The sequence below is a fragment of the Platichthys flesus genome, chromosome 20 (genome assembly GCF_949316205.1).
Source record: "Platichthys flesus chromosome 20, fPlaFle2.1, whole genome shotgun sequence".
Lineage (NCBI taxonomy): Eukaryota > Metazoa > Chordata > Actinopteri > Pleuronectiformes > Pleuronectidae > Platichthys > Platichthys flesus.
The window spans coordinates 18,272,028-18,285,190 of NC_084964.1; the positions used below are offsets into that span (position 1 = coordinate 18,272,028).

Genomic DNA, 13,163 nt, shown 5'->3' on the forward strand with positions numbered 1-13,163 from the left:
GTGTGGCTCACCAGGATGAATGATGGACTTGAAGGAGAGGTTGCAGCTCTAAGTATCGCAGGGAAATTTTTAGACGTTACGGTTAGGTTAAGGGTTAGGGTTAGGTGTTTATTTTGGATGGTTAGGTTTAGTGTAAGGGTTAGGGTTAGGGAATGCATTATGCCAATGAGTGTCCTCAGTAAGATAGCTGACAACCATGTGTGTGTGTGTGTGTGTGTCATCAGATGGTGCTCACAAGTGTCTGTTCTAATTTCCAGTGGTTGTGGTCACTGAGTGACCATTACACACTGCTGGGCGTTGGCCTGCGGGTTTTATTTCAACAATCCACTAATGCTCTTTTAAATGTGAGCGTCGGACAACAAGTCCAAATTGTTCCCTATTAATGTGTGTGTGTGTGAAACGACTCAACTCCTTTGTGCAGAGTGACGTCAAAAGAACAAGATGGCCGCTCCGATGTACCAGAGATATTTCAGCTTTATTTCTGTACAACAGGAGGTAGTGGAGCCAAGTGGTACATCTTTATTCACAGTCAAATAAATATACGACTTTACAATTTGACAGTATAGGTTATTAGGTTATAGTTATAGTGTGATGACGAACCGCTGATGCACATTTCCTCTGCAGATCTGCATTATAAAATCTGCATCAGGCGGCTGATCTCTGGCTGTTTCTCAGTGTGTATAGAATTACAGATAGAAGAGCTGTAGTGTAGTCGGAGGTGAGATGTAAGACTCAGAGTTTAAAGCTGTGCTGTTTCCTGAGCCGTTTTCAGACGTGATTTCTGGAAAATGTGACGAGCACTGGGTGCAGACATTTTCCAGATCGCCTTTCACATTTGAAGAAACAGTGGGACAATGTCTGGAACTTCAAGGCGAGGGGGCGGAGCCTGCAGAGCATCAGATACCATTGTGGAAAATGCAGTTCAGTCTGAAAGCAGCTCTGGAAACAATTGCCTACCATATTTTTAAGGAAATTGAATTATATTATATGCTTATATGCTCTGAGGCTGCAGTTTGCGATAATCACTCGGATTTCCACATTAAAAAGATCCAAAATAAAAACACAGTGATCGATATGACGTAGAAAATGAAGAAGACTTTGTTGACTCTTTTGGCCATTCTGCTCCAGTAGAAGGATTTGAACTCGTCTCTCCGGCTGCTGAGGATCAGACTCAGAGTTTTCTCCATCTCCCTCAGCTCGCCTGACACCGTCTCCAGGACCCGTTCGTCCTCCACCAGCTTTCTGCTCTGACGCTGCAAGAGACGTTCAGTAGACGGTTGATTGTGTATTTGTCATCCAGCATTTTGTGTCCATTGTCATGAGCATTAAAGTGCAATCTGATTCTAAGTCACTTCCAACCTTGTTGGCCATAGACAGCAGCTCAGAAGGAGCTTCACCAGCTACATCACAGATACTCAAGCCCTGAGTCCATGAGTGCATTTCTGAAAAGACAATATAATTAACAAGTATGTTCAATAACAAAAACAGTAGATAACATAAAGATAGTTTATATTGTTCTGGATCACACTGCCTCATTGCTTATATTGTAATGTCCTTCCAGCCAACATTAGTCTGATACCTCTTTTACACCAAAATAAGATTTGGTAACAAAGACCTTATCAGGGTATATTTTGAGTTGAAGAACAGCTGGTGACACTTACCTCTGGTTTCACCTTCAAGAGAGTTGTTTAAATTGTCTTTGCCCTGGTTGAACTTGTTCTTCAGACTTCTGTTTTTCTCGTTGTCTTGTGGCGCCGAGTCTTTCTCAATCAGATACATCAGCACAATCGTCTCCAGGAGGCTGAGCATCATCAGAGTAAAGATCCCGATGCAGTAAACTGCTGAGAAGAGAACGCTGCGTCATTAATGACACGCTAAGACAATGTGTTCAGTTCAGTGAAGGAAAAACTCTGAGCTTCTTTACCTATGAGCGGGATCCTGTCTGACGACGAAGGCAGGATGTCATTGAGAATGAGTTGGAGCACGGTGACGGCGAGAAGCACGGTGACCTTGAAGCCCAGCTTCTCGCCGCTAGTGTCTGACATCAGGAAGGAAGCCAAGTCCAGAGAGAGGAAGAAGAGGATGGGGAGGATGAAGTTGATGATATAGAGGGCTGACCTCCTCTTCATTTTGATCTGTTAAGTGAGGTTCAAGCTTCAGGTGGTTGATGTAACTTCAACAACGGCTCATGACGACAGAGTTAAAAATCATTACAATCCACATAATACAGTGGAAAATAAGTCAAAAGTTTACTCAAGGTAGAATCTGTTATATGTCGTAGAGAGCAATGAAAGGGCACGCGTTGGTGGATTATTATATCTCAGATCCAAGAAAGAAGTAAAAGAAAGGAAATGCAACAATTCTTCAAAATGTTACCAAATGTTTTGAGTCTTTTAAACTGAAATTGCTAAAGTGCAACTAGGGGAGAGCGGGGTAATGTGATTTTTTTTTTACATTTGCTCCCTTCTAGTCGAGCTAAAATGATATATCAGTCAAATTAACCATTTCCCATTAATTCAGGATGTTTTCTAGCAATGGAAATGATCAGGATGTCTTCAGGACAAAGGGCAGTGAAAATATGATTGTTTTTTAAAAAGTGGTCTTGTGTCTCACTTTTACCCAGCTACAGGGTAAAGTGAGACAGACAAGAGAAATCAAGGGGGTAAAGTGGTCCACTTACTTTTTCCACTTTAAAACTACCATAACAACACATAGTTAAAATAGTTGTAATAGTTAAAATCCTGACAGCTAGATTGACAACCACTAATATCGGACTAGTTACAGAATCATGGGGATTGGTCAATTAAGCACATTTATGATAATTATGATTCATGTGATCTCTTGCACAACCTAGCTTACCAGCACATTGTTGCTCTGACCAATTGGCAGGGACAGGGATATTGTTTTTCTCTGCGTATTCAAATGCCAGTTCACGACACTTAACTAGAGCAAGGCCATGGAACTGGTCAGCTAGTTGTTTCAAGTGTTTGGCTCCTCCTCCATCTCATCTGTGAATATTCTCTTTACCTCAGCTACTGCACCCCAGGCTACTGACTTTATTTTCCCTTTCTCTTTTTTCTTCATGAATCTTTTGAGGGTTGTCTTATCAATATTTCTATCCCTTCCAGCTTTTCTAAAGGACTTCTTTCCTTTCATGACCTCAGCGGCTACACTCTCCATCTCTGTGAGGGGTGTTTGGCCCCAGGTTGTCTTCCTGGTGTAGTTTCTTGGCATGATGGCTTTTCTACAATGTTTATGACATTACAAATAACATGTATGATATAAGTTTTTCTACCTGATTCAATTTGTTTTGTCACAACAGTTGATTAAGTTCGTAGCAAAAGAATTTACTTTTACATGCAAAAAAAACATTTTTGTGAAAAAAACATACTTTCCACAGCACCAGCACCAACTTCTCCTTCACGGCAAGGGAGTATGGGAGGGGCTTGAAAACATAATAGTCACATGGCCACAAATGTGTACAGGGTGTGTCTCACATTACCCCGCTCTCCCCTACCACAAACTGTTCTTTAACAGAGTCATTATACCCACAGTGTAAACAAGGACATCTTGGATGAGGGGATCTGTGGAGTTTCTGGGTGTGACCGTCATGTTGATAAACAACCATTCGTACTGCGTCAGCATCGCCTCCCGAGACTCTTCAGTGGCCTCTGAGGAGTTGTCACTGGCTCGCAGCCGAATGTCCTTAGCTGAGGAGACAGAGGACATAACTGTTTGTTTGAGGAGCAAAAGGGACAGATGGATTGGATGGATGGATGGATGGATGGATGGATGGATGGATGGATGGATGGATGGATGGACGGGTGGATGGATGGATGGATGGATGGATGGATGGATGGATGAAAGGATGGACTAATGGCTGTGGCTCAGGGGGTAGAGCGGGCGTCCTCGTGAGTGGTCATAAAGACCAGAAAAGCACAATTTAAAGACAAATCATTTACCATTTAGCAGAGGATGTGGTTAAATGAATGGGTGGACGGATGGAAGAATAAATGTATTGATTAGATAGATAGATAGATGGATAGATAGATGGATACTTTATTAATCCCGTGGGAAATTCAGACACTTGAATGGATGGATGAAGGGGGGTTGGATGGAAGAATGGACTGACCAAGGGATTGGGTGCATGAATGGATGGATGAACAGATGGACGGACAGATGGACAGATGGGCAGACGGATGGATGGATGGATGGATGGGTGGATGGATTGGTTTGTGGCTGCTCTCACCGGCGTGTATGACCGACTGGAAGGTGAGGTTGCAGGTCTGGATGTCGAAGGGGAACTTGTAGATTTGCATCCTGCAGGTGCTAACTAACATCTGGACGTTCTGAACCTCCACGTCACCTTCAGCGTTGATGGTGAGATACGGACTGGGAGGAGCTTTGTCCTTCTCGGTCCTGCTTGGACACATGTGGAGACTCGTGAACATCACAGCTGCTTCAAAAACTACACATGCACCAATATCATTACAACTCCTTTACACGTTCAGTAAACCTCAGTGCACAGAAATAAGGAATAGTACGTGCAAGATAACTTGAGAACTTGCTGTGACATCTTTGTCATAAAAACACATTTGCGATAATTCTAATTATTGCGTTTATTTCTAGCATTTCCACTCAGACGAATAAGTGTTGTGTTTCCAAATGCTTCAGCTGTTGTGTGTGATGTCGTTTGCGAGCAAAGACCTAATGTTCGGATGTTCTGTCCACATTACTGTCAAATCAACAAATTGGAAAATAGGATACTGGTGTTCATTTTCTTAATTTTGCTTTTACATTGTGACCATTATGACTCCATCTTCTATGTAATTGATAAAAATCAATATATGCACTGAACGCATCCTTGTCTGTGTGCATTTCTGTGCATGTGTGAGTGTCTGCCTTTGTGTGTCTGCGTGTGAGTGTGTGTGTGTGCTACTCACATTTCTACAATAGTTAGATCTGGCTTCCACAAAAGTTCAGTGGGCAGTGAAACATTGTCAATTCCACAAAACTGATTCGGATCCCAGGATATGTATTCGTTGTGCCAGCGCTACGAGAAAATAATACAAGACAGGAACAAAAATATGAAAACAAACAAGTTACAGCGTGAAACAAGGAACAGAATTATTTATTTTATAAACTGCAGAACTCACCATGACAGTCCAAACGTAAGGGATGAACTTCTGCTCTTTCTCAACCTACAAACAGAATTATATGTAAATATTGTTGTAAATTGGTTCCTTTGACAAAAAGACAGTTGAATTTTTCAACGAATGTTTTTGGTTTATTGCAGTTATTAAAGTTTATTTCACTGAAACCTTTGATTGAACAAATTACTTTTTAAAAACGACTTCTTAAGACACGTAGAAGCTTTTAAAAATTCACAAGATGGCCTTGACTGATTTCTGATCATAAAATTAAATTCATCGAATGAAAACGTATTTTCAGGTTTATTACTTATTCTTGCAGTATTTTCCATGTATAAATATATGAGCATCATCCCAGACACTTAGAAATACTCAAAGTTCAACCCATAAATGTTGATTTGTAATGAATGGGATTATTGTGTTTCTTTAAAAAAAAGGACATATAATCTAGTTTACAGCTCAAAACCCACATGTAATTGCAGAATCTAATTAATGTCAAACAAATGCTTTATTGTGACAATCGTGTTTCTCCCTGTAAAACAGTGTAAACTCTTTAACAGCTCACCACATCTAGAATGGCGTAGAGCACGACCTCCAGGTACACCGGGGTGGTGTGTCTGTAGTTTTTCACAGGCCGGCTCATGGAGAAGCGCTCGTTGGTGCTGCTCATGTTCAGGTAGTTCAACACGTCCTGGTAACTGCAGTTCTCCTCCGGGCGCACGTCGTCTGAAGAGCACAGGAAAAGGAGAAACCGTCGAGATGCTCACTCACGTGTTTGCATCCTTTTTTTCTGGTAAATCAGAAGTTCAAGTTGAGGAGAAATGGTTTAGGAGAAAGGACATTAGACAATCAATTGTGTTGGTGGGAATCCGCCGCCTGTCAAATTATCTGACCATTAAAACCACAGCTCACAAATGTGTGGAGTAACATCCAGTGTCTGTGGTCACACAAAGAGCCTTAATGAGAGGATTGTTGAGTTCAGACGAGGATGGCTCTCTGAGATCAGCTGAGGTAATATGTCTATAATATGTATATAAGTGCATTTCTCCGGAATTTGTTACAGACACCACATAACCGGAGAGGCGGTGGTCTAGTGGCAGAAACTTGGACTATGGGCAGAGAAGGGCTCTGGTTCGACTCTGGTTCGACTCCACAGGGAGACAACCAAAGACGAACCTAGATTGATCTGTCCAAAAGAGTCTCTCTAGTCTAGTGCCCCTGAGCAAGGCACCTTACTCCCCCGACATCTGCTCCCCGGGTGCCGTACATGGTCGCTCACTGCTCTGTGTGTCCTGCACCAGATGAGTCAATAGCAGAGATTACATTTTCTTACATGCATGAGTGTGCCTTTGCATGTCTGTGCATGTGTTTGGGACGAATAAATGCATCTTAAATAACACAGGTTTTAAAACAGGTATATATTATTTTAAAAAGACGTTAAATGTTATTTCTTACAATTTGAGTCTTTTAAAGCCTCATTTCCTTCATGTTTGTGCATGAAAGCGCTGTTGAGCCTGAGTATAAAAGGGAATATTTCCCTCTCTTGCATCGCCCCCTGCTGGTCGTTATGGTTTAACAATTTTTTTGGTGTTGGTATAATGTGATATTCTGTATCTCAGGTTCAAACTAAACCATCTTTTCATTAAATACATTTGAGAAGTTGCAAATATTCCTAGATTTGGGTCGCGGCTTGTCATTAAGGGGGGGTGGTGGGTCCCGAAGCCAGACCAGTTGAGAACCACTGCTCCCACAGCAGTTTGAACAGATAAATAAGTGAATCTGCAGGTGTCGTGTTCTTACCCGTGAGGAAGACGAGCAGGAGAAGAGAACCGAAGAGCATCATGACCGATCCACCTGTGTCGGACGACTGTTCAGCGAATGTGTGCCCTCAAACTATTGTCTTGGAATCTGAGAGCCGTGGGCAATGAGAGGGCCGGACAAAATGAATTACCAAACCTTTATGTTTTCTGTCTTCCTCTTTTTTCTCCTCAAATGTCATTAGTCTAATAGCCATCTGGAGATAGCGCTCATTCCCAAAGCCGCTCTTTGTGGGTTTGTTAGAGCGAGAACAGGAGGCGAGTTAAAGAAGCTGCAGCCAGCAAACATTTTCACTCAAATCCCACCGGTTTGGATGAAAAACTCAAATGTGAGCAGTGTCAACAACACCGGATATTCAATTCAAATATATTCTGCTCTATTAATTTGTGTTCTGCTGATGAATTATTCTCCATTGGAACCGGATGACTGTTCATTTGTGTTTTCATTTCATTCACTCACTTACCAAGGAAAACATTATCAGTATCTGTGCTTTACTAGATTGTACAAACTTTCTGCTGGTTTCAGAGGAATATATAAAGTTTTTACTTTTCCAAATTGATTGCTTAAATATTACATTTTGAGACGGTTAACTAATATGTTCCGATGTGTTCATGTCACACTTGGCATCAGCATCATATCAGTGCACTGTGTTGAGGCTAATCCAGTTCAGGTCGATCCAAACTTTCCACCAGGAGACTAAATCCATCTTTATTTTACTCTTCAGAATCTTTATAGTCACATAATCATTAACTTTGACTTTTCATTCTGAGAATAAAACCAGAACATGAAGTCCATCATCTCAAAGTTGAGCCCACCCCCTGGTGGCGGCAGGGGGAACCTGTCAGAGTGAGCTGTCGGGGTGAGAGTGGAATTTGACTCATTGAATCCAATTAAGTTTTTATGTCGACGATTCAGAACGATAGAAGTGGACGTGTAGGAAACCCTGAAGTTTGATTAACTTCAGGCAACAAAACAATTTTACCCAGCTTGTCTTTGGGTTGACGTTCTAACCTTGTTAGGGTCATGGTGACAACGCGGTTAAACGTGGACGTGATTGGTTTAGACTGAACGATGAGCTGCGGAGGGGAAGAAGACTGAAGAGACAGCGAGGTCAGCGAGTCCGTTTCAACCACGTGGAACAAGTGAAGGATGTGAACAGGAAGAAGAAGGTTTTCCTCCTTTATCTGTTGAAAATGATCATCCTGATTAAATTAGACTCAGCTCAAGTCTTTTCTATGGTGGGCGTGACCACATCAAGGTGCATCCTGGGTAACTGTCTCCTGCAGTGACAGCCAGGGGCCGGAGGCGTGTCCGTCCGTCTCTCTCTTGTGAACAGACCACAGGGAATTTCTTCTAATTCATTAAAGTTTATTTTCTTCAATATTACATTTTTGGCCTTGAACCAACATGGATTATTAATTACACATCTTTAAACAGAAAGATTAAATGACAGATGATCTCAGCTGAATTCACAACAACATCCAAACACATGAAATACACACAATACAGAAACTGAGGCACCACAGGGAGGGAGTGAACGTTTCTAGCTCCTCCACTTATAGAAGAGCAGGGACAGAAACAGTAACACGGTGGTGACGTAGAAAACGAAGAACCCTCTGTTGATTCTTGTGGCCCAGAGGAACACCCTCCCCCCCGCCTCCTCCCTGGGGCTGAGGTGCAGACTCATGGTTTTCTTCAGCTCCTGCAGCTCGTCCAGAATCAAGAGCAGAACACGAGACTCCCTCGACTGCACACATATGCTGCCCTGCACCACAGACACATGTTAATAACACGCATCCACAGACACATGTTAATAACTCACAACCACACACACATGTTAATATCACACAACCACAGACACATGTTAATAACTCACATCCACCGACACGTTTCCTATATTTTGGCATTATTATTTTGTCTTTCATAGTTTTGCATGACCTCAAACTTTCTGTGGTTACATATAAGTAGAACCTGACCGACGTTAACTGTCGCCTGATGAAAGTATCTTCTGTGTTTATATTTATAGTTATTTGTGATAATTAGTGATAATTATAATAATAATTTATCATTAAACTGTCAAATATTTTTCAATATTATATATATATATATATATATATATATCAGAAAATCTGATATTTTTTTACTCCTAATATCAGAAAAACTTAATAGAAAAAAGCATTACAGAGAGTGAAGAATAGTAAAAACTTTAACATAATGCATATGACTGAATCCTCCAGATTTGAATCTGTTGCGTGTTAAGCCTGAATCTGAAGGTATGTACCTCCTCCACCACCGGCAGCATCTCAGTCTCTTTCTCTGACGCTTTGAAGACACATGAACAGAAGATCCGACTTCTCTTCTCTGAAAACACAAAATAATCACAACGATTCATACACATTTTTTATATTTGTGACTAAATATGAAAGAATCAAGGCACAGACAGCAAGAATCTGTCAATCAGAGTTGAAATGAAGTAGCTGATTTGGAAAGTTAAGTTTGTGGATCCTAAGCTTGTGTGGAATCTGCTCCTGTCACAGATGTGTGGGTCTCGCCTGTTTTACCGTTGTCACTTTTGACTTTTTCCTTTTTGTCCTCCTGGTCGGTCTTCAGGCTCTGTTGGGAGTCGATTTCCATCAGATATTTAATCAAGATGGTTTCCAGCAGACTGAGCAGCATCAGAGCAAAGATCACGATGCAGTAGGTCGCTGGAAGGAGGAAAAGAGACAATCACTCTGTTTCCTTCAGGGCTGTGAGAACCATAATAGAGTTTGAGGTTGGACTCCAACCAGAAAGAAAACATTTAGATTCTTTAAACGTGGTTAGATCTAGAAATGTAGAGTTCTTTTATTTATTTGGGTTTTCAGTGATCATCTCTATAACTTGGCTGCACTGGTTCTTGAAGCTGGAGTCCAGTTGTACCTATGAGGGGAGTCTCGTTGGACATGGAGGGCAGGATGTCGTTCAGGATGAGCAGCAGGACGGAGATGGCGAGCAGCACAGTGACCTTGAATCCCAGCTTCTCTCCTCTGTGGTCCGAGATGAAGAAGGAGGCGAGGTCCAGACTCAAGAAGAAGAGGATGGGCAACAGGAAGTTGATGACGTGGAGGAGGGGCCGCCGCTTAATGGTGAACTAGTAAAAACAGGGTCACGGGTCAGATGAGATCCATCGAGTGGATACACACATTTCTGGATATTTGAGTTATGCATAGATTATAACTTTAATCATCACGTTTTATTTTACATTCATTTAAACCATAATACCATGAGACAACTTATTATGTAAAATCATGAAATAAGGAATATTTCAGTTTTTCGATAGAGATTATCCAAACCTCTGGACTCACATGCGCCTAAAACGATATTGATTTATTCACTGTGTCAAAGATGGTGATTCGCTCGGACTCTGCTCAGGCTGGTCCTGTGCTTCGTCACCTGACTGTTTGTGTTCGTACAGTGTGCGTACAGTGTGTGTACAGTGTGCGTACAGTGTGTGTACAGTGTGCTGTGCGTACAGTGTATACCAGCTGCTCGAACGAACGGTTCTCGAAGGTGAGGATGTTGTTGCTGACGGACAGATGGAGGAACTCCCACTCGCCCTGAGACTTCAACACCTCGCGGGAAAACTGAGTGGCCCGAGACGAGTTGGAGGAAGGAGCGAGACGGATCTCCCCGACTTTGGAGAGAAGAGGAGATTTTAGCTGCTCAGATTTGAGATTTTAGCTACTCATCATTAATTAGCTTTCAAACATAAAATAGAAACTTAAGGAAACAGCTAAAGTTACAGTTTATACATCAGTGGTACTGAATAACCCTCTCCCTCACTGCAGTTTATTGCAGAGCCGATGGAGATGTTGCAGCTCTGTGTGTCGAAGGGGAACTTGTGCACGTCCATTCTGCAGGTGCTGACCACGTTGACGTCCTCTTCATACGTGACCATCCCCTTGTGGTCTACATACAGGTAAGGGTTCTGATTGGAGTCGTCTTTCTGTATCCTGAGGGTAGAACGCACACACAAATCTTTTGTGTAGCATTAAACCAAACACTGAATCAACAGGATCATGTTTTCTCACTGCTCATCCAAACAATAGTGTGAAGCCCGTTGTGTATTTGTTAATCAGAGTGAGAACTCGTGCAGATCACCTGAACCAACACAGGGTGTAGATATAGAGATATTAACTTACACAATGTTTAAGAGCTTCATGTTTAACAAAGAATAATAATAAACCATTAGTCCATCCTCTAGCAAACACCATCTTTAGCTAACAATCTGTGTGTGTTTGTGTGTGTGTGTGTGTGTGTGGGTGTGCGTGCGTGCGTGTGTGCGCTCACATCTCATAGATGAACAAGTCTGGTCTCCACAGCATGTCTTTAGGGACTGAAATCCCAGTTATTCCACAGAACTGAGCAGGGTCCCATGAAATGAATTCATTGTTCCACTGCTGCGGTAAATTAGAAGTGAGCTCACGTTTAAAGTCGCATTAAATACAGAATAACGCACGGACTAGAACATGAACGTCTGCTAATGCAAAATTACGCTTTGCATCTAAATAATCCAAATAAAAAACTGGAAAGTTTCACTCATACACAGTTAATAAAGATGCTGTACTGCTGCCACCCACCAGGGGGCGATCAATATGTTTTGGCTTCACTTCTTGTGAACCATCATGTCATCCATTTAAATTACCAGTCCATGGTTTCACTCAGTCAACTCACCATCGCTGCCCAGATAAAAGGAATGAAAGTTTGCGTTTTCTCGATCTGTGAATGAACACACACACACACACACACACAGACACACACACACACACACACACACACACACACACACAGACTCGTCAGTACTGATCCACAGCCTGGCAGAGTTCAGCGTTAGAGCTGCCTGATGGACGTACCACAGCCAGGATGGCGTAGAGGAGGATTTCCAGGTGAATAGTGGTGGGGTGCGTGTGGTCCAGAACGGGTCGGGTCAGTTTATACAGACTGTTGTCCGTGGTCAGGTTCAGATACTCCAGGACCTCGTGGTAATTGCACACTTTCTCCGAGGACGTCCCACCTGCAGTCCAACACAGAGAAATATCAATGCATCAAATTGTCATCGTGCAGCTCGACGTTTAGACGACATTTCCATGTGTGGATTTCATAATTGAGCAGCCTTTGGTTCTTTGCATTTTGGTTTCTCGAGGGTTTTTCTTTATATTCTCTCATTGGTAACACTTTACTTCAAGTCCCTGTATTAAACATTCATGTATAATCATTAAGAAAAGGTTTATAACACATTTTGATGTAGCTGTAAACTGCTATATTGACATTTCAAGTTTTCATTACTGTACAGTTGAATTACAACTTTAAGATCCAGATATATTTGACTGTCTCTAATAGAAAGAACTTGAATTTCCAGATCCATAGACTGGAAATTAACATGAACGACAAAAAGTGAAGCCAAAGTGACTTGACGGTCAAAATGTGTTCAGATTAATATCTATTGGAAACAATTAGAATCATTACAGACAATAAACACACGTTTTTTCCATGATCAATAGATGCAGTTGTTAAGAAGACACACATGTACAAGTACATGAATTAACACATTTCTGCTTCAAACTACAGTATAACGTGTATTTAGGTTATTTGATATTTATTATAAATGTTTCACAGTGGGAGTTCAAGTACAGTTCAACCTGAAATATAATAATTTAACATTTTTTCCAGATTCAAACATCCTCATAAAACACAAGATCTTACCTGTGAGGAAGATGAAGACGAAGAAAACAACAGGCACCATATCTACAGCTTTGTGTGTGTGCGTGTTTGTCTGTGTGTGTGTGTCCCTGCTGTGAGACCAGACCCACTGTGTCTCCGCTGGACACGATGAACGACCTCCTTAGAAGAAACCCCTCCCTCTTTTGGACGCCACGGACGGACGCTGTGATTGGCTCACAGAGGAGCAGAGGGGGGGTGAACATACATTTGATTTTGAAGGCAGGTGGGGCTGCAGATGATTGGTTTACAGGTGAGTGATATTGATTAACACTATAGGAAAGGCAGGCGGGGGGGGGATTCATCCATCTGAACACAAAGATAATGTGAATTTGCAGCTTTTTCTTTTAACAGCAGAGACTAAAGCTCAGTGGGTTTAAGCTCAGCTACAAAACAGAGGTTTGCTGTTGAACACAAGACGCAGCTCACAACAACTAC

General features: G+C 41.9%; 2 protein-coding genes across 2 annotated transcripts; both read right to left on the reverse strand.

Annotated features, from left to right (window-relative positions):
- Window positions 1-504: 504 nt before the first annotated feature.
- LOC133931841 (5-hydroxytryptamine receptor 3A-like) lies at window positions 505-7,993 on the reverse strand. Its single transcript, XM_062378785.1, has 12 exons — window positions 7,951-7,993; window positions 6,951-7,004; window positions 5,716-5,876; window positions 5,157-5,201; window positions 4,944-5,053; window positions 4,250-4,419; window positions 3,553-3,710; window positions 1,925-2,135; window positions 1,674-1,841; window positions 1,589-1,615; window positions 1,360-1,400; window positions 505-1,253 (listed from the first exon to the last, which is right to left on the reverse strand). Exons 1-12 carry the CDS (start codon window positions 7,991-7,993, stop codon window positions 1,023-1,025), a joined length of 1,419 nt encoding a protein of 472 aa, XP_062234769.1. The 3' UTR covers window positions 505-1,022.
- A 376-nt stretch (window positions 7,994-8,369) lies between these two features.
- LOC133931842 (5-hydroxytryptamine receptor 3A-like) lies at window positions 8,370-12,750 on the reverse strand. Its single transcript, XM_062378786.1, has 10 exons — window positions 12,711-12,750; window positions 11,861-12,021; window positions 11,682-11,726; window positions 11,298-11,407; window positions 10,791-10,960; window positions 10,481-10,641; window positions 9,888-10,098; window positions 9,530-9,673; window positions 9,250-9,329; window positions 8,370-8,733 (listed from the first exon to the last, which is right to left on the reverse strand). The coding sequence occupies exons 1-10, from the start codon at window positions 12,748-12,750 to the stop codon at window positions 8,512-8,514; spliced, it is 1,344 nt and encodes a 447-aa protein (XP_062234770.1). The 3' UTR covers window positions 8,370-8,511.
- Between the last annotated feature and the right edge of the window lie 413 nt (window positions 12,751-13,163).